Below are 26,572 nucleotides of genomic sequence, written 5' to 3' on the forward strand. Positions count from 1 at the left end.
GATTTTTAAACTTCAAGGTTTGAGTAAACAAGTCTAAACTCAAACAACATAAACTGTTACACAATTTTTTAATCTGTCATCTTCATATTTGACATTTTGTAATGCATCAGATTTGGCTTATTTAATCAAACACCTTTAATTAAAGCCAAGAACTCTGAAAGTAATCAGATTACATTACTTTCACACGGTGATCCTTTGGATTAGGTTTAGAAGGGAATATAATCTATAGTGGAATACATTTCTAAAGTGACCCCCGCCCCAACCCAGGGGTTTAGCCTACTCCGCCCACATCTGGTTATGCTGGTTTAAAGTTGTCCAGATGAGAAGAGAAGGCGGATTCAGTGAGGGGTTATAATCCTCGCTCAGATGCGGAGACTCTGGTCACTGTCCTCTCAGTGCTGCTCACTGCGCATGCGCCCTGCAGTGTGTCCGCGGCTCCGTGCGTTTGAGCCGCTCACAGCTCATTCGGAACCGGAGCGGCGGCGGCGGCGGGGATCTCCGGGACTCCTCAGACAGATTACGGGCTAGCAGAGAAAACTTCACCGCACTCAGGTCACCGGAAAGGCTTCTAGCATCTCTCCTTCTCGGTGAGCTACCGTTCTCGGGTGTATTCTGGAGGGGCGGGCAGGAGCGGGTTTCTTTTACGGGATTTTGTGTAAACTGAAGTTCTTCACAAGTTGACGAGAGCTTGGCTAGCTAGGCTAAGGCTAACAGACGACACAGAGAAAGACTGGAGATTGAGAGATAAGTTAGCATACTGGCTAGCGGTGATAGCTTAGCTACCCTAGCTGTGTGTTGGTAGGCTCTTTAATTAGCCACACTTCAGGAAATCCATAATCACATATGGTAAAAATGCGAAATTGTTCAGGGATTATTGCAGATTAGTCCAACCAATGTTTCAGTAATATAACCGGGTAACTTCAGAGCGTGAATTCCTCCGAAACGGTTCATTGATTAGTCGGTCTTTTTAATCCGCCTCATTAGAGACCGGAGATAATCGTGGCTAGCCTGCTAAGTTAGCTGTTTTTGGCGATTGTGTGAGTGAACATTGTCCGTCTGTCCGTCTGCTCTCCGCTTCGCTAGCCGCTGCTAGCTGGCTGCGGTTCAATGGAGTTGGTCCCTAGTAAAGTTAACAAGTTTAATAGCCTGTTATAGTTGGCATTTTTGAGACATTTCATAGTAAATGTGCGAAGAGGTGAAATGGGGGTTAATGTAGCAGCCCACCTTTGTCAAAAGTTCATCGCTCTTATCGACGAACAAGTTTGCTAGCTGGCTAAGTTAGCTCTCAGCAAGCCTATCAGTTAGTTAGCGGGCTAGTTAGCTATCTGGCTAACCAGCACACCGGTAGCTAAGACTCTTTGTTGGTGAATAAGTTTAAGCAGTTAAAACCGATATCTGAGAGTGATTATCTCGATTAGATATCCCGGAGCTTTATTTTTGCTTTTCGGATACGAGAAAAGTTCATTTTTGGGTCGTTTTTGTGTTGATGGAGGTTCAGATTGAGATCTAACTAATCGAACGAATCCCTTTCACCGTTTCGATCCATTTTATTGCTGTTATTTTTTTTAATCAGAAATTAAAACTTTTCTGCCTTTTTTGTATTTTTAATGTTTAAAGCGATTTTATGATAACGCGATTGCAATCTAAGTTGAATAGGCTTATGTTGGCACTTACGCCGGTAGACTCATCACAGCAGGATCTTGGCTGCCAGTCTGTCCTTTATCGCCTTTAAAACGATAAGGCTTGTCATAGTAAGAGAAAACATCTACGAAGTGCGGTCATCTTGCAGACTGTGTCCAGTTCGGCTCAGGCAAGATGAAAAACAGTTGGTTTTCTGTGCAGAAGTTCCTCTTTTGCGCTGTATTTCCAGTTAACTTTTTTGTAAGAGAGATCTTGATTGAACTAGCAGAGACGAGCAGATCAGAAAGAGCCAGCTGAGATGTGCTGGGCAGTTACTGAAGGACACACTGTTCTTTTTATGGCTAGTTTTATTTACCCATAACCTTCAGCCTAGGTTTAGGAGTTGCTGAGTGATTATTTATTTATATTCTTACCTTTCCTAGAAATTCTTGGGCTGAGATAAGTCAACATTTCACTACTATTACGTCACCATCCTGTATTGTGTGATCTTTTACTTTTAGTAGAAGTGACAACCGCTGACAGTTAACCTGGGCCAGCATTTCATAAAGCGTCTCAGAGTAGGAGGTGTTGTTCTAGGATCTGTTCCTGTAAGTTAGGTCGGAGTAAACAAGAGAGCACTCCTACGCAGAGAAGCTTGAATACGGGCCCACATCTGATTCGCGCATTTCACCACGTAGTTTAAACTCATCTTAGGGCTGACTTCTCCACTGACCTTTTCATGGTGTGTATTTGCCACTGCTGCACTTTCAGGTAGTTATACTGTTGTTTGGTCAGTGCCTGACTTGATGGGGAGAATGTGAGGGTGCAGGATGCTGTGTGGACTTTCTTATCTTAAAAAAATGAAAACGTAAGCCTGAGTTAGTTACTTGAAACTGCAGCTATATTTATTTTTGTTAATGTAATAAGTGGCTTAAAACTCAAGTGGGGTGGGCAGAACATTTGAGTTACATGAGTATTAACATTCAGCCATCTTATGTTTTAAAGATGCTTTTAAGTCTCTATGAATGCCATTCTGAGGATGACCCACATAGACACATATTTTAGAAAAAGCTCATTTGCATCAGCAGGATACACAAGATTGTTTGCAAAAGCGTTGTTTTGTTGGAAGTAAGCTTTCTTACATTTATTGATGATTTTTTTTTTTTGTTGAATTATGTCATTGTGTAAGAGTCACTGGAGTTTGGGTGTTTTTTTCTTTTATGATGACATCAGTAAATTTGTATAAAAAATCTTACCAAACCTGCCTGTTTCACAAAAATTGTTATAAGTGGGCCAGGACAGGTGCTGTAGAGCCCTTGCAGTCCATCTTCCCTGTCTGTTGAGTACCACTGCAAACCTTTAGCACCCCTTGGTGTGAAATAGGGCACGTGTCTCTTTGAATCTCATGGAGTGCCGTGGACTAGCCTGTGGAGGAGTACTGTACTCCATGAGAGGAGCATTGAAGAATAATGTAGTCAGACAGGCATGACTTTGCTGACTAAAGATCAAGTGCGTGACAGTTGGGGAGCTTTTAGTGAAATAGGTTTAGTATTGATGATGCAGTCCATCTCGCTGGTGGTGGTGATCTTGAAAGATCCTTGTGGTTTTCTTTACCATTTGAATTGTCCGGAGCTGAGCAGTGAAAGGATAACGGTCTTCAGTTTAAACTGGGATCAAGATGAGAAATGGTCCAGATTAAAATAAGTATCTCCAAAGTGGAAAATTTATAGGAGAAGGCAAAAACGTTCCTTACTCTTAATATAAGTTAAAGTACAGAGATTTTACCCCTGGCTGTTTTGAAGCATTACTTCTGGTCTGTTCATCATGAAACATCACACAATGTAAAGGACCGCTGCCGTGTTCAAATGATGTAAAAAAAAAACGGAGTTACATGTTTTTCTTTTGGAAAGCAATGATAGGTTTTGAGATTTGTACAGTTAAAACAACTCTTACAGTTCTTCGTTTGTCACTTTCAAGTGTCAGCACGTTATTGCTATAGTCCTCCTAGGAATGATTACCCTTAGCCTACATGCTATCTCTTAGCTCTTCTAGGTCTTCTAAAAATAAGGTGTTATTTAATGTGAAGTCTAGTTACAACCAGCCTGAATCTCGGGCGTCTTTAACTGCTAAAATAAGCCTTGCTTTAGAAGAGCATGGATAGGCCTTTCTGCTGTGCCTGAATGCTCTGACTGCCATACCTAACACATCAAAGATGGAGTCCTGTAATAAACAGGAAACGCTAGAAATTGACACATGGCTACAGCAGCTGGGTGAAAGATCTTCGTCTTCCACCTCCATTTCCTGTCACCACATAAGTGGGTTTGAATATGGAAAGGTCCTTACGGACTTCTGATTCCTGTTGTCACTCAGTGAAAGGCTGTTTATTTGGGGCCAAAGTTCAGTCTGATCAAACGTAGAGTAAGTAAGTGGTTGCAGATGGTGAATATGAAGCTTCTTCTCAAGCAGACTGTATCAGTTGTGACCTGTTGTCAATCGGAAGGGTAGTTGAAGTAAATGCAGTACATTATGTCGGTACATGAAGGGCTCATATCATGGAAAAACAGAATATAAAGACAAATATAACTGTTCACTCTCCAATCCAAATACGAAAACTAGGCTGCATAAACTCCCCATTTTAAATGAATGGCTTTTGTGAAAATCTGTATAATTACACATGTACATCCATACATGTTCAGCCTAGAGCAGTTTAGTCCCACTCATTCACACTAATGTTATAAGGGACCATTTCAGCATGCACTGCTTTTTGAATAAGGCACAGTACAGGGCATCCAGTCAGAGCTGAGGTCATTTGCATATCGGTCTTAAAGGCACAGTATCACAAACATCCTGTTTAATTGTAAGGCATAAAGAGTGAGTGGAAAACCAAGAAGTAAAAATAAATGATGGCTGTTTTTGGTGCGTAAACCAACTCAAACGTTCTAAGTGGACCTCCAGGTAAAAGTTAAATGAAAAAAGAAATGAAAATGTAGAGTGCAGGCACTTTACGTTACAGTGTCACGTGCTTAGAATCAAACTGATATTCATGTTTGGTTTTTACCTCCTTATTTCATGGCTTATTAAACTACATGTTGATATTAAGCTTGACTCATTGTGTGTTTCATATCACACAATTCTTGTTTTCCTCTCATCCTTCTGATTTGATCGTCCTGTGTGCCAGTGGGTGAAGAAAAATAGTGACCAATAATATCATGTTTCACCTCCCTCTTCAATCACCTTCACCCATCTTCGAGTGAAAATGGTTAATATGGCGCGAGCGTGTGTTCTGGTTTCTACTTCATGGTGACTTTAAGAGTGATTTCAAACAGTGAAGCTGTAGAAGATGCTCGTGTTGAAGTTCTGGAAAGAGTGTGACAACAGTTCCCTGCGTGTGATGGAGTTGAGCTTTGCTGACAGGGCAACTCTGGAACTCTCTGTGTGCTGCAGTGACATGAATGCAGCACCAAGGTATTCACCCAGGAGGGCACAACCTGTGGGTGTGTTGCAGCTCTTCCTCTTGGAAATGGCACAGACCACTTATTGAGACATTTGTGTTTGTGGGTGTTAGCTCCAGTACGCTTTGTTTGGTCGTAATCCTAGGAATGTCTAGTCTATAATAAATGCATATGAACTGACAAAGCTCACTGTCCTGTTGGTTTGCCAGCCTGTTGCCCTCTGGCCTGAAATAGACAGAGGAGGCCAACTGCTAATGCAGTGTGGAAAGGCCATTTCTTGGTTTCATTAGTCTCTGCATAATGCTAAATATCTCCTATTGGTGCGTTTTTAGACCTACTAACTTATGGGCGTCTCACGTCTATTCGGACTTATCATGCATCTTCCATCGTTCATGGACAAAGGCTGTTCAGTCATGTGCTTGTGATGAGAGAAGATATGTTCCACATTTTTTTCCTAAGTCAGAAGACACATGGCATTGCACACTACAGTAACAGCAGGATTGTCTTGTACTGAAATCTGTTCTCAGGATCATTCGACCGTTGTTAGTACAGTGATACTAACTACCAGTTATCTCAGAGATTGAGCTAAAAGTGATAGTAAGAGATTCTGGACAGCTGACGTGAGGTGTTGACAGTATCCTGCATATTGTTATTGTATAATAACCTTATTACCATGGTTTATGTTACAATAAGCCTTTTCATTTAACACCCTATTGTGGTGGTCAGTGCTTCCACAAAAACGGACCAACTGTGTGTCTTATTAATAATAAGTTTAGAAGAGACTAAAGTGGTGTAGCTGTTAGTTTTGGGTTATTTTCAATAGATTTGAGTAAAAATCCCAACAATGTCAAACACCCAAGAACCCATTTACACCTGGTCTTAAACCTCTTGGACGTTCCATTTGAAATAAGTGGACATCACTGTTTACCAATGTGAACCGGTTCCAGTTTGTCTTGGAACCCACCTTCGGAGGTGGCCAGGGACGCCTCTGATAACGTAACATTTATAGTGAATGCTGAAGTGCCATGATGCGTCCTTGATAGCTAAGAAGGACCACCTGATCAACTTCATCATAGCAGAGATGACAGCAGCAGCAAGGGGTAGATTCTTTTTTCCGTTTCCTCAGCCATTTGTTTATAAGTTGCTTTAGCAACTTATAAACAGATCCCTTAAGATGTTAACAAACGTCACGTATTATATTTGACAGAACTTTTTTGCTGGTGCCTTTTTTGTTCCATCAAAAGATTTTTTTATTATACATATGGACAAATCATGAAAGAACTTTGTCTAGGACTGTGAAAGCAAGTTCCTTTGCAAAGTGTCTGCGTTATGAACTGTAAGACGAGAAACTCTTCTCATTTGTTTATACTTTACATATTTATATGGTAAATAACCTTACACAATCACCAGTTTATCTAGTCTGAAACTGGTCCTGGAATAAGCACAACTTAGACTTGGATAGTGCGTACAGAGCCCTGAGCTTTAGGAGACTTGAATGAGAGGAATTATGAATTGTCCAGATTTGGACTTTGTTGCTTCACGGTGGGACATGCGCATTAAAGTGTAGTTTTGGCCCACATTTACTGAGGCTCAAGAACAATTGTGTAAACTTAAGCTTATTCTTTTTAACCGAAGTGTAGTGAACTAACTTAATTTGAACCGCAGAATATTTTCCAGATGAAACTGTCCTTTGAATGCTCCTGGATTAAGTTTTGTGTTTTGATACTCTAACAGTAACATCAATTCACAGGTTTATTATATATAGAAGTTCATTAATGATGACCTATTATGTTAGGAAATTGCTTTTGACTGATTATTTGTGTTGTCATAGGCAAAAAAGGTTCAACGACGCACATTTGTTTTCTGACATGGAGTTGATTACAGGACTTTGTTCAGCCACTGGTTGATTTAACGTTATCGGTTACGTTCTTCTACAGCGCTGACCAAACCTCTTCACAAAGAGAGTATGACATCGTGTATCGCGAAGTGTCCTGATATTATCTCTCTTTTTTTTTTTTTTTTTTTTTGCCGTATCACCCACCCCTAATTTTGCCTGTTTATCGCATGCAGCCTTACGTCGCTCCCCATCAGTTCCTTTAAAATCTTGAGTCTTCAAGGAAACAGAAAGACCTTGTATTCAAAACAACAGTTTAAAATGACATCTGGCCATCAGCTGATTGTGATGGTGAACTGTTCAAAAGATCAAAGATTTATCCCAAAATTAATTATTTGAGGTTTTGGTTGAGTGTGTTTTGTGCCCCATAGCTAAATATAGTCTAAAAGCATGTAACTGTTGAGGGTAGCCTTTGAATCTTATCTACAAATTTCCTGGCGGATCCACTGTTTTTGTGTGTCGCGTGAGTGCGCTCATATCCCTGTGTGTGTGTGTGTGTGTGTGTGTGTGTGGGGCGTGTGTGCGTGCGCGGTTGACACTGTAGTCGGTTTGAGATCTGTGTGAACGTGGGGGATGGGTAGGTGGTTTTCTGATGTGTGTATGCACGCGCGTTTGTAAGGGGGTGGTGGGGGGTGAGGGGTGACTGAGGCTATGTTCTTTGAGTGTGAGCATTCTTTTGTGCCCACATGAAGAGACATAGGCTCCACTTCCTGGCTCAGCACTCGTTATCCTGTTGCTAGGGGCAATACCAGGTGGAGCCTGTGGCAGATGCAGGGTTAAAGACGTCCATTTTGTTAGGTAACACCCTCGTGGCCTGATCTGTCAGTGGTGTTAAAATGGCAGGGCTTAACCCTTGATGTGCAGGACTGAGTCAGCAGGGCACCCTCACTGAGCCTTACATCTGACTACAGGACAAGGAGCCAGCATAGAGAAACTGAGAACCTGTAACAAGACATCATCTAATCTGTTCATTTTTGAGGATTATCCATGTATTTTCCCATTGTGGATAGATTGATGAAGTCCCTATGAACAGAATAATGGGAAAGCAGATCTAAGGTTAAAGTGGTCTTCAAGAAAGTGCTGAATACCACATGCTGATCTCAGTGCAGGTTGATATTATCTATCAGTGTTGGTGTCATGCAGCAGTGTTGATGATTCGTTTTGGTGATATTGATGGATAACAATCTTGGTTGAATGTAACTTATTACACTTTTGCTGGCTGACAAATACTTTTCACGATACATAAGGATGAAACCTTTAAGTTTCCTTTTGTAAATCTGGTGTAGTTTGTTTCCAATGCTGAGTAAGATTCCTTTTTGATGTAATTTTAAGAGGAAAAAAGAGCAAAATAAGATGGAAAATGTTATGTCAGCGTTGTTAGACATCAGTTTAGCAGTACTCAGGATGTATGGTTTACTCAACTTTATTAATGCTAACATAAATATTACCTGGAAATATTTGAGAAGTATAAGGATACTGAATTTTATCCATACTGCCCAGTGACAGGTTAATCTACTGACCTGCTTGCTTGTTTGTCTCATCATTTGTCTGTTTTTGTTCCCTTCCATTGCTGTGCACTTGTGTTTAGTCACAGAGGACTGTGTTGCTCAGCCTGTTCCCTATGGGCGGTCATTACAGCTTCTTGAGGCCACATGAGGAAATAGTCACTCCTTTCTCAGCCCACCTCACTATGGCATGCAGAGACTTGTTTTTCAGATGGTCTCATTGCTTAAAACAATTTGCATACTGATAGTGCTGTTGCTGAAGACGCCTCAGAAACCGGCAGCTAACAGCTAGATTCATTGTCACATAAACAAGTGAGCTCTGCAGATTTGGATTTTCTAATCTTTTGTCTTCTTTTCTCCTCTCCTGAGAAGCCCCTTCTTTCCTCTCTGTGGGTAGGCCATAGATGAGTGTTTTCAAGTCTTTCATTGATTTCTTTCACAGTGCAGTGTCCATCACATTGTTATCATCACAGTTGTAGGAAATGCCATAATATGATTTTACACCCTGTTATCATTCCTTTAGTTTGTTGTCGACTTCAAGGACCAAAAGCTGAATATCACAGCCCTAAGCCTGACTTGTTTACAGACAGTGTTTCTCAGCAGAGCACACGGCGTCAGTGACGGATGCTTTTGTACTATAAAAATGAAATGGACTTTATCATTTCTCCCTGGACATGAGAGAATTTTATATCTATGTTCACGTTTATTTATTTTTTTGCAAGTGCACGTTTGCCTTTTCAGAATTAAAGGCGTCTTTTTGTCTTCTCAAGTTCGATATGAGATGGGGGGGGGGGGGGGGGGGTTACTTTGGTTCACTGACAAGCTTCCTCTGTTTGTAAAGCTGTTACATGAAAATAAGGTGGACTTAGTACACTGCCAGACCAAGTTACCAAGTACTTAACCTATTTACCAACGAACCAGGGTGGATATATTTGCATTAGTTCCTGTCTTTTTTTTTTTATAAAAGAATGAAAAATGCTTCAGGGATCAAGGTGAAGGTCAAGAAAAGAAACACAGCTACAAAGGTTTCAGTAAGTAATCTATGATAAATACTGAAAATGAAGTAGAAAAATAAGGACAGCTATTCAGATGTATGGGGAGAACGGGATGCCATACAAGCACATAGACTGGATTACAGGACAGTTTGGTTATTTTTCTGCTCTCACCTTCCAAACTGTGCGGTCAGCCGCTGAGTTGGAGTACTACAGTCATGTTTTTAGGTTACATTTGGTAATTGCTCTTACTCTTTCAAACTGCAATTTTGATATAAATGATTAACCTTTCTACCTTATCGCAAATCGCTCCAGTCTACTTGCAATCTACTTCATCAAAGTTTTTAAAAAAATCAGTTTACATGGCAGTGGTGCCTATTTCAGTATCTCCTACCTTCTTACAGTAAATCAGAGTCTAATGGACACACCTAATTACATTGTTTTATCCACTGTGTCATTGTTTTCTTACTGGAACAGTAAACTTCCTGATGACTTTAGTGATTGTCTAGGTGTGAAAGCATGGAAAACTCTTTCAATATCTGGGACTCATGTAGTGCTTCCCTTCTTATGCCCTTGTGGTGATATTCCTGTAGCTTGAGCATCAGTGGCTGTGTGTTTTCCAGAGTTTGCGTGCCTATATGAAGTCAAGATACTAAGCTCATCCTGCCATGAACAGCATCCCACAGCATGTATGGGGCTTTTTTTCTCATTCTTGTTAAATCACATCAACTCAAGTTGTTCATGTGCTCTTTTATAAGTGCAGAAACTCTTCAGAGGCTTCACTCTGCACTGCTGCTGGATTGACTGAGACAGGGCTGCTTTTATGGGCGATGGCGTGTGCGGTGTTGATTATTTTTTATTTATTTATTTTATTATTTTCCCCCTGCACTTGATTTACCATGTTAAAGAAATCTTGATTAATGATGTAATCATCTGTAGCAGAAGTCACTAATAGGTAGACCACAGTCCGAGTCCGGACCCAGACGCTGTCCTACATGGACCTGCATCCAACCGATAAACTACGGATAATTATTTTGTTTCCATGGGGTTGTCCTGTTTTAATTGGTGTATGATTCCTAGTGATTACGGTACCGGTTTAGCACCCTAGGAAACCTGTAGACCAATCACATGCATTGTAAATATTACACATGATGCTACTCGGCCAATCAGATCTGTCCATTACGATAAGCACTGAGACTGGACTGAGCGACATGCGCACACACAGGGCAAGGGCGAGGCGAGACACAACAGTTGGAAAAGAAAGCGAGCCAGATTATTTTACGTGTCATGCTCTAAAAAGAGAAAACTGACAATGTTATTGAAATACTATTGAATTCTACTTCATTTGACTTTGATGTTCAGTTGTCGACTATGTAAGATGTTGATACTTACTAGCCTACTTCAGTTTACAGTGTATTGCACTGAATCATAATACAAGTTAGACATTATGATCTAAGAAATTTTCTGTAATTGGACCATATTGAACTTAACTTAGGTCCCCGATCTAGACGTAAAAGTGGTGCAGAAAAATAAAACCTGAAACCTGGAGTGGTGCTGTCGAGTGTCAGTAGGATTAAAAGACGAGGATCACTTAACAGCTCGTTTCAGTTGTGCAGGCCGGTTATGAATAATGCCTTCTTGGACAAGCTTTATTCCGTTGTGCGTAAATTGTTGTGATGATTGTCATGATGATGATAAAATAATAACAGTAGTACTGCAACTGTGCTGAAGCTTTTTACTGCGCCGAGGGAGGTCAAGCTTGATTTGGATGGTGTGAAGTTGCCTCTTGTGCTGCCAGCTGTGCGAGAACTTCAACTAGTGCTCTCATTTTTTGTAGTTTGTGACTTCTATATGTGTGTCTGAAATATCTCAGCCATTTATTCAGTTATTCAGCAGTTATTAGACAGCCACCTCAGTTTTGGAGCTGTTATCCATTGCAATGCAGGAGAGCGACTTTCCTCTGGCTTCCACGTCTCCGAGGACGTCATAGAGCAGCAGCTATTGTCACTTGTGCACATCTCTGGGACATGGCTGGTCTTGAGGAATTCTGACTCCAAGTTAATCTCACTGCTGATATTTCCCAGTTACAGACATGTACAGCTGCGAGTTAATACAAGACTTTTTTGTTAGTTTATGTGCACTACATTGTTTGGATTGAGTAGTTGACCCTTTTCGCCAGGTTTAAATCTAAAAAAATGCCAGATTGGAACATTTTGGCTTTTTTTTTCTTTCTGAAAGAGTTGTGAAATCATCATCTTTCCACAATTATGCTCACATGGGTTCATAACAAGGACACAGCTCCTGTTTATGGTATTTTAACAAGCTTCTTGAAGATAGATGCAAAACTAAAAACGAGCACCTAAACTGAAGTAAAATCTCATTTTTAGCTCTTAACAAAAAGCTTATGTAATTAGTGAAACAATCTTAGCAGGGTCAGTGATGTCACTGGATATCATAGTAGTGTAAGATTGTGTAGGGATGATGTTATTGTTAAATTGCTCATGCCTAGTATGGGCTAAGCCATATATAATGAGTGACCTCAGATTTTGGTGCATTACATTCTTCTGATTTCACTCATTCACCTTGTTCATAAGATCTAGGCCCGTATGGTTAGATAACATGAATGAAAGAATGCCTTGTAAAGTGTAGCCTTCTGTTTAATGATGGTCATTTACTGGTTATGTAGCATGAGGTGTCAAGTGAACATGCTTGTTGACCTAGTTTCATGAAGTGTGTCCAGTGTTGTTTGGTCAATTTGTGAGTTGCCACATTGAAAATTGACTACTTCCTGCCGTTTGTGCCAGCTGCGTTTCAAAAGGATTGCAAAACCAACAGTTCTTTAAACCAGCTTGTGCTGGTATAGAGTTTATGCATCTCTTAGTTTTTCATCATATTCTTGGAAGTGGATGAAGGGCATTGGCTCACTTACAAAACAGAATCCTTCAGCCGATCAGACGTGTTCTAGCTTTGTAAATTATCATTGTTTAATTGATGTGCTACCATAGTTGTGACATCTTTGCTTGGGCCTAGATTGTAGGTGGAGCGTTGGGGCTTTGTGGGCTTCTGGTAGATTCTCCTTAACGATCAGCAGGGAGGAAGATGCTTTTTTTTTTTTTTTTTTTTTTTTTTGTCCTGTCTTTTTTCTTCCCCTCCAACCTTCTTGCGTTTCGGAATGCTGGAAGCCCCTCCCCCTCTGGGCAGACGCAGGCGTGTGAGCAACCGTGCTTGCTGCCAGTCTCTTGAGGGGTTAAAAACCTGCCTTAGCCTCTTGGCTGCATCCGCAGACCGGTTTAAACTGGTTTTCAGGGAAGTGCTTTGTGTGTCCCATGGAATCTTGGGAAGGGTCATGTGCAGCCCTAGTGATGTCACGGAGATGAGAGAAGGCCTCAGTGTTGAGTCAGCTCTGCTACTGACTGTCAGATACCAGATATGCATGACACAGGTAGGCCATAGCAGCACGTCCAAAATGGGCTGCAAGGCATTTGCTCATAAAATGAATACATCAATATTTAATCAATTTGCTGGTTGCAGAGTTTTTATGTGTGTTTGTAAATAATACTTTATTTTTGAAGTGTAATAGTGGCAGCTGCAAGGTTTAAGGCTTGTTTGTGGCAGCAAACGCTCATCAATAAAAAAATTGAATGGCTAGCGGCTTGTCCTATTCCTGTGCTTTGAATGAAAGTGTTTCTAATGTGTCCCAGTCAATAATATCTTCTTCTCTGTTTGTCTGGGTTGACCTTGCTGAGAATTACTCTGCTTTGTTTTAGTAAGCAGTAGTGCGCATCCTCGAGCTGATATTCTGTAGGGATACACCGACATGGAAATTGTGGGCCAATACTGATATCTGGTATTTTTCATGTCCAAATCTTCCGTTGCCAGTGCCGATACTGAAACGTGAACATTTGTAACATCTAGAGATTAGGCTTGAATTATCGTTGCAAAGAAATTAAACATTTATTTATGTAGGGTTACAACTAAAGTGCTGATGTTTCAGTAGCCCAGGATCGACTGCTCTTCTAGAGTATAACAAATACTTAGTCAGTTACTGATTAGAAATATCTGCCGATCTAAACATCTGTCTGATGGAAAAAAAAATAATAATAATTTTTAAAGCAATTATCTGTTGTTAATTTTATATTGATGTACACTAATGTTAATGTTTACCTCGCAGATTTTATAATTATATGAAATAAGATTCATTTATATTTGGACGAATTGTCTGCAGGTTTCTCACATGCTGGTCCCCTTTTGTGCAGGTGAGAAGATGTCTGAGGAGGTGGTGCGTCAGACACGCAGCCAGAAGAGAGCACGGGAGGCTCCTGCCCTGGATGGAGAGACTAAGCGACTGAAGCTGGAGAGGGGAGAGCTGGGGTCTGGCAAAGTGGCCAGCATCCTGAAGGCTGGCGAAGTGAAGGCCACCATCAAAGTGGAAGTGCAGGCCACTGATGAGCCTGTGGACATGAGCACGTCCAGAAGGTAGGTCATGCATTGTCGCCTAAGTGCAAATTTATGCCATTTCCAAAGTAATTTGTGCACTAGGTTGGGATGCTTAGAACCAAATGCAAACTGATTATTCTGGGCCTGTCCAAAGGTTAGTTTTGTAAGTGTTCAAGAGCTTTGCATGGTCATGCAAATTTCAGCTTGGTTAGCATATTCACCCAATGGTTGTCAAATTTTCTTCAGTGTCAATAAGATTGTGGAGTCTTATAGGTAGGTGGATTCAAAGATGGTTTACTCCTCCTCACATTTGCGTTATTTATATATCATTTTTCTCATAATGTTAGCATAGCCTGAAGTAATAATGCTTCACAGAGGACAGATAAATGTAATTAAGCAAAGCTGAGAAGATGCACAGATTGCAATGAGTGATGTGGTTAGGGCAACCTTGCCTTGTAATGAGCTATACATCAGGAAAAATCTGGTAATTCAGCTTACGCCTGATTAAAATGGAACTCTTTGTGTAATTATACAAAAAATAGTTTATATGCTATTATTGCACTTTTTAATATCTCACTTATGTTTGAAAGAGAGAATTTATCTATATTACCTGTATTACCCGCCCCCCACACCCCCTGCCAGACTCTTAGACCAAATATGTTTCATGTGGTGTCAGATGCTGAGTTAAGGGGTCCTTTGCATATGTGAACATAATGAATGAACTCTCGTCCGGCTAAACAGACCCACAAACTCCCGAGGTGGTCTCAGTGCAGTTCGTTTTAGGTTTGCTTTTGGGCGGATTGATTTGTGCATACTGAAAACAAAAATGGCCCAGCCCAGTTGCTTTATGTATAAAGAAACTGGAGTCTTATTTTACGTACACAGCCACAGTCTTCTGTAATGCTGGCATATTAAGGCAATAAGAGGCTGTGAGTTAAAATGATTTTACCACGATTAAAGAGTGATGCTGGGCAACCCGAGTTTAACCCCTACCCATGATGAGCCCTGTAACTAGAGGCCTCAAGCATTCAGGTGATTTTATAAAATCTTGATGGTTTAAAAAAATATGATATAGTGACATAATTAAAAGTAAGTTAAAGATTATTCCCTTTCGCTTTTGTTTGTCACTATTGAAATATTTTACTATATTAGCTGCATGTATGGCTCAGCCAGTTAGTTATGTGATATAGCCAGTCTCTTAGGGACAATGTGGGGAGATTTAAGTTTTTGCTTTAAGTAGAAATATCTTTACAGTCATTTGCCATCTTTTTATGGCCACGTTGTTTGCAGCTCAGACACGCCGGGTGGGACAAGCAGTGGCCCACCTAATGAGGGCTGATGATCTCTGTGCCACCTTGCCAATGTCCGCTTTGCCTCTGGGAACGCAAATGCACCAGGCAATTCTGGGAGAGCCATTTTTCAAACAAGCTTTGGATCAGGCATTTAAAAATGCGAAATCGGTTGTTGAAAGGCTATGCGCCATGATTGGACCGTCTGTAGGGCCAATTGTTTTTCTAATGGCTTGATAAGTCATCGTTTATTAAAAAAAAACCTGTTCCATCACTCTTTTTAATTTTGCCGTTAGTTATATACAAGCTTTTCCACCTCCTCCTAGCACAAAGTGATATTGTGCAAAAAAATTATTTTTTTTTTATTTCAGCCATTTTCCATTCAGATTTTTTGCACACCTTCAAAATTCGCAAAAAATGGTGGATGGGGAAAACCCACTAATGTTAGAGACCCACGAAGAGAATTGAGGACTAATTGTACCTTTTTATAATCAAACATGCAGCCAAATGTCCACATTATCCTCAGAAACGCATACAACTAATATAATTTATAATAATAACTTTAAATATTGTCGTATTGTCCAACCCTAAGTTGAAATGCTTTTGAATGGCTGGCTGTCATGTAGCTTTTAAAAATTGTTTAGAATATCCATCAAGTGCTGTGAGAAAATGGTTTGGAATAACTACAGAGTGCATTGAAAGCTGTTGAGTTTAAAACAGATGTTTTTACGTGAATTTCTGTTTTGGTTGTTCACAGCAGTTATAATCAAGCGGAAGTGCCAGTCTGAAATATATTGAGATGCAAAGTCCATAAGTTAACTTATCTTGTGTTGAATGTCTGCATCTTCAGCACAGCTGTGATGCACTGTGGATGTAGATGTTGAGATGGGAACTGAAAATGGCTCCTTCATGATGTCACTCTCTGAGCAGGACAAAGGGGTGACTTATTACCGTGTGGCATGGGGGGAGGAGCAAAAAGTTGAATGAGCAATACGAGACATGGTGTCCTTTACTGACGTTAAAGCCCTTAAAACCTCTCCTCACTGTAGACTCCAGTGTATTGATGCCCAGCACCCAAACACTTGAGTCAGTTGCGTGCTCCCCTTAAACTTTTAGGCAGCACCGTTTTCATCTGCACCTGAACCCTGCCTGCCGTCGCAAAATGAAGCCTATGTGTCACAAACTGGTTCCAGCCGGCCGTTGCTATGGTTTCCACACTGGAAGGAACCGTTGAAGAAAAGGGAGAGTGAGAGTCATGTGATCTCTTAGGTACTGATTAATAACCAGGAAGTGATGTTGATTACGAGAAGGTTAAAGTTTCGGTTTTATCTCGGTTTGTCTGCGCCTCTTGACTTCCACTGGGCAGCCATGAAGTCCCAGTCTGTTTTCCCACCTCTGTTTCTCTAAAAGCAGTTTGTGTTGGTTGTGATTGTAAGAGGAGAAAGAAAAATCTTCCCGTTATGCTACATCTCCTCAGATACAGCAAATCATATAAAAAGGTACTTTCGATGAGCGCTGTATCGAGTACCTTTTTCGTGTGTATATGTCGTGTTAAGGCCTCGTTTGCCTTCAAGTGCTGTTGAGAAGTGTGCTGTGCTTCTGTTTGCTTTGATGTGTCTGTGTTTGAAGAGCCATAGGCATCTCATTTACACTATTGAATACAGTACATATAATCATCTTGTCTTATGGAGGCAGGGTTATGTCCACATGCCTCAGTGTCCACAGTTAAACTGAAATGCTTTAGAAAGCAATAACAGTTATGACACACATGTTTGTTTAACTGAACATATTTAGGAAAAATGACCACAGAAAGGGTTGACACGTCACAGTAAGGCTACCAAACATCAGGGTGCAGCAGATGAGAAGCGGATTGGAAGTTTGTGGCATGAGACTGCTGACTTGGTTAAGTGCCATACCTACAGTAATGTTTAAGCCTCCTATAAAAGCATGCTAACACTAAGTCTGCAAGCAACCATATGAAATCCAGTGACTAAGTTGGTGTTAAATCTTCTGGAGCTAGAGCTAGAAAGCATCATGTTCAGTAGTAGGACCCATATCTTGCTTTTTTAATTTCTCCCCTTATTTGTTTTTTTATAGGTTTGTGTCTCAAATAGCTGTAATTAATTTTATACAACCTTTTCTCAAGCTGTCTTTAACCCATAGAGTTAACCAGGCTGTTTTTGTTACTGTGTCTGAAGACTGATAAACTGTAAATAAGCCATGTTTTGATTGGATATCCATTGTTGTATCTCCTTCAAAAAGCAGTTCAGGTTGAAACATTCCTTATCACTTCTGCATAATTGGGAGGAGCTGAACTGCTAAACAGTTGTGTTCATATATATATATATATATATATATATATATATTTATATATTTATATATATATATATATATATATATATATATATATATATATATATATATATATATATATATTACACATACACATACATACACATACATTATATATGTTGGTTTTCATAACATCACAAGAACAATGAATTTGTAGCGGACTGTTTTTACAGCATAATTTTAGTATATGGGGAGTGAATGCTACACTTTGGAACTTGTAACGGCTTTAATTTGACATCTAGCTCTTGTTTAAAAAAAAAAACAAGGATTTTTCAAGTATATGGGTCCTTTAATTTCTTCTGTTATTCAGTGTTGAGCACAAGTAGAGAAAATATGTCAGCTCATTGCAGAGAGGAGACCTGTGGCCTGTTTCTCTCTCTTCCCTTCATACCAGATTGAAAACGGAGAATTTATTGCAGCCACTAATGATGCCTAGACAGCTTTTTCTGTAGAAGCTGGCGGTACTTAAGACATAAAACTTTGATGTGAATAGATGCACGTTGGATTTTAAAAATGTTTTTGATATAAACGGACGCATTCTGAAGTTGTACTACTTTCATGCAGTTGGCCTGGCCTCATCCCTTGTACCTAGAACTTCCCCACCCCACCACCAAGCCTGGTTGTGTTGGTGTCCGTTGAGGCCTGAGATGTCGTACATCGTCCGTTTTGAAATGGGTGGCCTGCCTGCAGTGAGAATTGAGGATGAAGAGCGTACACAATGGCCTGGCCGCCAGCCATTCCCATCCCCCTTCTCCTCTGTCTCAAACAGTTAGGCTCTGGGAGGGGCCACAGACCCACTCTGGGCATGGAAAGATTGTCCTGACAAAGAGTCAACATGCAAAACAGCCTTCGCACCCTGCTGTGAACAGGGAAGGCAGATGTGTTGGGAGCAGCTTATCGTGTCCGTCTTGTTGAGGCCTTCAGAGGAGGCTTTGTGGGGTTGGTCTTGTATGAGATATTGGCCCTTCTCTATTGATATGTGTGGACGTACTTGGCCAAATACTGATCTGATCTTCTGCATGCTAATACACTAAACTACATATTCACTTTGGAGTCAAAGGCCATGCCAACGCAAGGCGAAGGCTGACACTTTGTTGAAAAAAAAAATCTAATTCTGATCTATTTGCAAGGAGAGAATGCTTGTGCTAAGTTGCATTTCCATGCATGGTCTAATATTTTCTCCTTTGTTTCTGTCATAGTGAGGTAAAGAAAGAAAGGCCACCGACGCCAGATGATGTAATTGTTCTGTCAGACAATGAGCCCTCCAGTCCATGTGTGAATGGGATCAGCCACAGCATCAAGAAAACGGACACAGAAATGCTCATGGTAAGTGTTGGCGTTTGGTTCCCTGTTGTCTTTCAGTTGTCTACATTCATTCATGAGCCACTGGGTTTGTTCCTTTTCGTTGTGTTAAGGTAACCCTCAAAAGCATTTCCTTGCATTGTAGAACTCTCGTTGTACTAATTGATAACATACTTGTAAGCATTTCATGCGACTCTCTTTTGAATTAATAGTACTGTGGCAGTACACTTAAGCTTGTTTTCTGGACATAGTGAAGATTCTCCATCAGAAATCTATTACAGACTTGGATTACTCTTAATCTAGTTCAGGGAACCAGTGTCCCTGTGCCAGCACACATTTGTATGGTTCTGCTTCCGCTGAGAATCATAGTGAGATTTGTTTTCCTTCTGTATTGTGATTTGTAGAAGAGTAGCCCTGACGAGCGCCAGAGGATCATAAAGCAGTTGAAGGAGGAGCTGCGTGTGCAGGAGGCTAAGCTGGTCCTGCTGAAGAAACTCCGGCAGAGTCAGATCCAGAAAGAGAGTGTGGTGCAGAAGGTAAGTAACAAAAATAAATATTTCCTTTATCAAAATAATACAGGGCCAGTCTCCAATCACATCAAACAAGACCTTCTATTTGGAACATGTAACAATATGAACACAATATAAAACTTATGTCCATATTATTCAGCCGTAGTCCAAACCAAAGATTGTGTTCCAAGTTTTTTTCTCTTTTCTCATACATTTCTCATACTGTCTCTTTCCCTCACCTTCTTTCTTCCTTTTTCCCATCCATTTTTTTTTTTTTTATCCATTATTAACAGGCAGCCAATTCCACATCCAACCCTCCACCACTTGTAAGAGGTAGCATCTCATCCAGCAAAGGTCCCCTACAGGTCAGTGCTGCTGCATTTTTCATATCCGCACTCTTACTGTATACAAGAACAAGAAACATTTCTGTGCACTTCTTTCTCTGTGTGCGTGTAGGTGTCATCTAATCGAAGCTCAGGCACAGTCATTCCTCCTCCTCTGGTCCGGGGTGGAGCGCAGGTTTCCAAGCATGCGTCAATAGTGATGCCACCCTTAGTCAGAGGCTCACAGGTATGCAGGGCACTACTATCTGCTACTCACACATACATAAGTTCTTCGAAGTAAGAGAACATTGAGCTTTTTTATTTTTATTCAATTGATTTTTAAATGTAATCAATTGGTCCATGGTTTGTTCACCTACTAGACTATTCCTGTAACTCCTCAGCAGATTGCTACATTGAGGCAGCAACAGCAGCAACACTCTGGCTCAGGACCTCCACCTCTGCTGCTGGGCCCTCGCACCTCTGTACCCAATGTCCAAGTGCAGGGCCAAAGGATTATTCAGCAAGGCTTGATTCGCGTGGCCAACGTAGCCAACACCAATGTCCTGGTCAACATCCCGCAGGTAAGACTCATTTACACTGACTTTTTTGTTCTGGTGTTACTCTGTAGTGTTTGTAAAGTGCTAGCTGTTAGTGTGAATGTTACACTTCCCTACAGTTCACCATACATGATATTTACAAAATTATGCGTTAGTAGATGAGCACAGGTGGCTAATATGGTAAAAACGTGATGTCATAATCCCACAATACATTATATGTATAGATATTTCATTTTACTAAGGTTTACTAAGCTGTGTAAATTTTTAATAAAATTGTATATAGGTAAGCTTTTTTTAAGAAAAAAAAAAAAACTAAAGTGATCATTTTCATATGACATTTCATGTACTGTGCTGTGCTGGACGTAATCCATTTAAATAGCCTAATTATGCTATTCCTTTTTAATGGAACAAGTAGTTGGTCAGTGTTCTTTAAGTACCGACAGTATTCAAAGTATTTGCAGAAAAGTGTGTTGTGATATACTGTGACATGGTTTATGGTGATACTATAAAATAATGCCATTATGTATAACACAATATAAAGTGTGTTTACATGTTTGGTATTTTATAATTACACACACATATTGAAATCCACCTTTGCTGTTTTTGGCAGTGAGTTCATGTGTTGGAGGTGATTCATGCTTCTTTGCTCTTATGTCCTTCAGAAGTAGTGCAATTATATAAAGGACTATTGATGCTGTATCTTATACCTTCATGCACAACAGTCAAAAATCCAAGCCTTCCAAAAATTGTTTGTATCTGACTTTGCTAAGAATTTAAGTGTAGCTGAAGTGTCATAAAAATCATAAGGTGTGTCCTGTTGTTCCATATTCAGGGCTCACCTACTGCTTTGAAGGGTTCTTCCCAATCAGGCATTGGCACCAATGCCTCAACAGTCAGCGCCAACGATTCTCCGGCCAGCCGACAGGCTGCCGCCAAGCTGGCCCTGCGGAAGCAGCTAGAGAAGACCCTGTTGGAGATTCCTCCTCCAAAACCCCCTCCACCAGAGCTCAACTTCCTGCCCTCTGCTGCCAACAATGAATTCATCTACCTTGTTGGCCTGGAGATGGTGGTGCAGAACCTGCTGGATTTGACTAAGAGTAAGCTCTTTGCTTTCATGCCTGGAAAAACTTGACTCTTCTTGAATCACACCATTTGATAGTTATCCTTGGAGAATTGTTTATGGGTATTATTTATGTTTGACATGTTCATGATTTATAGCCTCTTGCATAAGTTTTCTTTGCTCATCTCATCCTGGTCTTGAGGGACCACTGCACTCCTTTACGCAAACACACTAGCCAGTTATTATTCCTTTATGAACTGAGTCAGGTGTGTTTGTAGCAAGCAAGATGCATGACCGTGTACTGCGGGGGCACACCAGGACTAGAGGACCTTCTCCTGTATTAACTGCTATCATTCCTTATCCTAGGCAAACAGCAGCCACAGCAGGACACCTCTGCTACAGCATCGGCTGTAAAGGATCCATTCACATGTGTGCAGTGCCAGACGGACTTCACGTCGCGCTGGAGGCAGGAGAAGGGCAGCAGCTCCATTCTGTGCGAGCAGTGCATGAGCTCCAACCAGAAGAAGGCCCTAAAAGCTGAGCACACCAACCGGCTGAAGGAGGCTTTTGTCAAGGCCCTGCAGCAGGAGCAGGAGATCGAGCAGCGCATCCTTCAGCAGGCCGCTTCGCCCAGCCCCAAGACCTCTGCCACCTCTTCATCTTCGTCGTCCTCCTCACCCGTCATCAAGTCAGAGCAGCATGTGCTGGTGTCACAGCAGTATAAACCGGCTCGTGCCTCCTTGCCCCAGCAGCATCAAGCCAGTAGGGCAGCAACAGTCCACCGCTACCACTCCAGCATCAAGCAGGTGGGTTCTCACTTAAACCCACAGGCCACACAAGTTCCCTTGTGTGCATTACTTGGGCGGAAGGCCACAGTTCAAATTATTTCCCCCTTCTTTGTGATTTAAACTAACCCTAGAGCTTCCTGTTTGATATTTCCTGTTTTTGTATTACATTCCACAAACTCAGGAGTATTTTCTGTCCGTTCCTTCAGTGGAATATCTCTTCTCTGTTGCATGACAGCTGTCACCCTGAGAGGGTTTGGGTTAATGTATAATGCAGTCACTGTTGCCTTTGAAAATTTTGTGCTCTTGTAACCTCTGTGATCAACATCAATCACGTTTCAAACAGATATTTCCTGACACGCTAATTGTATTCTATATAGGCAGAAACCATTGTAAGTATTTATCTTTGTAATCCAAAAGAAATTATCATGTGGGCCCCCCCCCCCTTCTTTCTTTCTTGTTGGACCGTGAAGATATAGTTCCACTTTTACATTCGATCAGTACTGCTGTAGTACTGCAGAAGTTTGGAGACTCCTGTTCACTGTTTCTAAGTGAAAATACATTGACGCATCCTCTACAGAGGCCATGCTTCTGCACATTTTAGTGCACAATTAATGTTTATTTGCTGAATTCAGTATATAATGGGGAAGAAACAAGGATTTATGTCCACTGAAATTAGCTGCAAAATGCCATATTTAAGTTTGTTCTCTGTAGAGGATGTTTATTATTGTCACTTAGAAAATCAAACAATATCAGAAATTGACTTCAGCCCAGAATTCTCCTTGTGTGCATGCCTAGTGTAGCAAATCTGGCACACATTGGTTAATCAGGGTCCCTGGAACCCTGTATAGAGTAGTCATTTAAATGCTAGGCCAGCTAACATTTTATGTTGTTTATATGTATATTTTTATTTTGACTTTTTTTCAGTTAATTAAATCATTGACCAATTATTCGTTCTGCATTTCTTCTTACTTTGTCTGTAAATGTTCTCGTGGCACTCTTTGGGCATTTATTAATTTTCTTTTATGTTGCAAAGAAACAGTAGAAGCCATGGAGTGCTTCATTTAGTGCTTTACAATCTGAAGGATCTCTCATCTGAACATAACAGAGCAGTATATTGCACTTTTAAGTAAGCAACAAACCTTTTCCGCTGTAACATTAACCACTAATTGACTTCAGCTAGTTGTTGCAGGCTTATGAAATCCAGACACACACACACACTCATAGATTTGCACTTGTGTGTTTTCCTCTGTCTGAGCAGAGTCCAGGCCAGCTGTCACGCAGTGTGCAGCAGGCAGCTGTCAGTGCAAGCTCACGTGGGCTGAGTCATGGCTTCTCCACGTCCTCTCAGCTGCAGAATGCTGTTACAGCCGCTGCGCTGGTTAGCAGGCCAGGTAAGCATGCCATGAGGGCAGGGTCAAAGGGCAACAGCGGCAGCAGCAGCAGTAACCCCGCCACCAGTGCCTGGAGGAAGCAGAACAGCAGCATCACAGGTAGATGATGCCGTCCGAAAGCAGACAGTTCCAAAATGTCTCCCTTCTCCTTTACTCTCTTCTGTCCATTTTTCCGATTCTGCCGTCTAATGTGTTTTGTCTTGACCTCATGGAGGGTTGCTAATGGGGGAGAGAGACTTTTGATGGGGGAAAAAAATGTATGGCTAAGCAGCACGCACGCACGCACGCACGCACATAGAGAGATAGAGGCGTCTGTCTGTCTGTCTGTCTGTCTGTCTGTCTGTCATAGACCAACCATTATTTTTATTCTGTACCTTAATAACAAATCTTCACATTTTTTTCTTTCGTATAGAGGATTCCATGCCATATAGTAAAAAAGAGAATATTGTTTTTCATCATATAAATAAAAATAAAATATATATATATATATATATATATATATATATATATATATATATATATATATAGTGTGTGTGTGTGTGTGTGTGTGTGTGTATATCATTATATATGTATTTTACTGATATATTTTTTTTAAATATTGGTGCGTATTATAAACTTTTTAAAATACAGATTAATTTTTAATTTTTTTGTTAACACATTAAATCTTCCATTTAGTTTGTTTAGTACAAATTATACATGTTTGTACTGATACAGAAATAGTGCACAGATGCTTTTTAAGCTTTTATTCCCTTTACCTTGTTGCTGTAAACTTGTGTGTTTTTCTGTTAATGGGTAGTTCAGATTTTGTTTGTTTGTTTATTGTTCAGTATTGATGACTACGATCTGTATTATTTATATTGATTACTGTGCCTTCTCTCTGCAGGTGTCACTATGGCCTACGTCAACCCCAGCCTGTCTGTACACAAGACAACCTCTCCAGTGGACCGTCAGCGGGAATATCTCCTAGACATGATCCCCTCCCGCTCCATCTCCCAGACAACAAACACATGGAAATAATGCCTCCCTCACCATCCTTCACTGAAATAATCTCATTATAATCCTGATTCTTGGACAACAGTTGGATATTGATATGCGATAACCAGCTGTCAAGCAATAATATTACTACAACAACATTTTTCTCTCTGCTTATTGGAGACCCTTAGTCCAGTCTGAGACTACACAGAGACAGTGGTGGTGTCCTGAGAGACTGGGTCAAGGATTAATGTTAACAGAGAGAGTTGGGGACCTTTCAAAAGAGGCCATGTGTGCATTTAGTCTGTTCACTGCCCTGTGAGCTGCAGTGATCCTGCTGCGTCCACACTGCTGATGGATACCACAGCCCACTGTCTCATTCATCTGTATGTCTGGTTGTGGCTGCCCTGCAGGTGATAGAATGGTCATAGTATACAAGGGCCCCCTCCATTTTAGTGGACATACCTGCTTCCTCTTAACAAGAGTAGAAGTACCCAGACTGCACGGGAAACCAGAAAGTTTGTGTTTTTTTGTTTTTTTTGTTTGTTTTTTCTTTTGACTGTTTTTTGGACCATGTGTGAGAATGGAGAATGCTTCAGCTTTGCAAAAATGTACATATTTAGTGGGGTGCAAATACACATGCTGCCTCTTAAAACAATGATATGGGAGTGCAAGTATGTAATTCTGATGTCAACTTTTTTTTTTTTGGGCTTACATTGTGGACTCATTCCACCCCGTCTTTTCAAGCTGTCCTTTTTTGAGGGCCAAAGTTTAAAAAAAGATAAAATAAAAAAAGGTATTGTTATACTGTTGAGGTGGTTTTACATCTGCCAGTTTAGTGTGTATTTTTAAATACTTGCATTCTTTTCGTAAGCTTAATACGGGAAAAATTGTAACCAAGTTTGTTTTTTGGGGGAAGGGATTACTGAAATGCAATTTTTCCCCTCCTCCCCTTTTTATAACTCCTGTCAAAATCAGGTGGGTATGATGGCATGGTTTTGCAGAGGCGTAGGGGTTTGGATGGGACTTCTTATGAAGCTTTAGGCTAAGTTTGTGGTGTGTTTTTTTTTTTTTTTTTTTTTTTTTTTTTTTTAAATGATTTTAGGTCATGTCTCTACATGGAGATATTTAAAACTGTACACCTGCAGACTTCAATAATGAAGGAAACTCCAGTGACCCAATGTTTAAACTACTAGATCTTTTTTTTTTTTTTTTTTCCTTAGAATTTTCAAACATGATCATTTGACGGCTAAATCCAATGATAGGAACTGTTTCAACATAAACATGTCAGAAGATAATTCATCTGCCAGGTACATAGTGTTTAATGCTTGTGAGAAAGCAATGCTTATTAGAGCTGTTGAGACGTTGTGTTGCTGCTCTCATTTAGAACTGAAAGAAATTATGGCCCTGTTTTTTTTTCCCTGTTACTCATAAATTGAGTGCCTGGCACAGCTGGAGGAGGGGACTAGTCCATGATCTACGGTAGTACCTCAATTCTCCCTCCCCACGTAAGTAAATGATTATAGCCAGCATTTGGTCATCATTGGCCCGTCTTGTCAAACTCTTACCATTTCTTGAGACCTTCTCTCAGGGCCGTAGCTGCCTGTGGGGTTTGGAGGCCTCTGTTTCACACTGCTGTTCTGACTACTGCCTGCTGCTGCTGAGAACTAACACCATTCCATTGTCCGGGGATGCCAGCGCTATTTGCAGCACTGTGTCCCTTTTATGAATTGTACAAAAAAAAAAAGTTCCCCTTTTTTCATTTATTTTTGGTCTATCAGTTAATGATTATAATAAAAACCAAAGTTAACCTATTGTCCTTTTTTTGCTGTGGTAATGTTGGAGATGTGGATCTACTTCAACCTGTTAATTGTGAAATATCCTCTTCATATTTTTCAGTGTCTGTGCTGGGTGGAGGTTTTTCAACGAGCCATTCACGATTGAACATGTAGGCTTTTTGTACACAAAATATACCCTAAAATATACCACAAATAACACTGGGGAGATTTCTCATGCTGGGGAGGCCAAGGAAAAGGTCTGAAAACCGTTGCAAATGCTCAACTGATTTGCCCGTCTCCAGCTCCAGTGCTGTAAAAGTCAAAGACCACCCTTCATTTATTTGACTTTTT

At 40.6% G+C, this 26,572-nt stretch overlaps 1 protein-coding gene across 3 annotated transcripts; it reads left to right on the top strand.

Annotated features, from left to right (window-relative positions):
• The first annotated feature begins 381 nt into the window (after window positions 1-381).
• gatad2ab (GATA zinc finger domain containing 2Ab) lies at window positions 382-26,257 on the top strand. Of its 3 annotated transcripts, none has more exons than XM_017701376.2 (11): window positions 382-587; window positions 13,720-13,939; window positions 18,741-18,867; window positions 19,248-19,379; window positions 19,646-19,717; window positions 19,809-19,922; window positions 20,056-20,256; window positions 21,065-21,329; window positions 21,659-22,098; window positions 23,339-23,570; window positions 24,355-26,257. In XM_017701376.2, the coding sequence occupies exons 2-11, from the start codon at window positions 13,728-13,730 to the stop codon at window positions 24,486-24,488; spliced, it is 1,929 nt and encodes a 642-aa protein (XP_017556865.1). In that variant the 5' UTR covers window positions 382-587; window positions 13,720-13,727; the 3' UTR covers window positions 24,489-26,257. The 3 variants fall into 3 exon arrangements, with proteins under 3 accessions (XP_017556865.1, XP_017556863.1, XP_017556864.1); XM_017701374.2 differs by having other exon boundaries at window positions 460-587; window positions 20,077-20,256; XM_017701375.2 differs by having other exon boundaries at window positions 460-587; window positions 20,080-20,256.
• The last annotated feature ends 315 nt before the right edge of the window (window positions 26,258-26,572 follow it).

This window comes from Pygocentrus nattereri, chromosome 15 (genome assembly GCF_015220715.1).
Source record: "Pygocentrus nattereri isolate fPygNat1 chromosome 15, fPygNat1.pri, whole genome shotgun sequence".
NCBI lineage: Eukaryota > Metazoa > Chordata > Actinopteri > Characiformes > Serrasalmidae > Pygocentrus > Pygocentrus nattereri.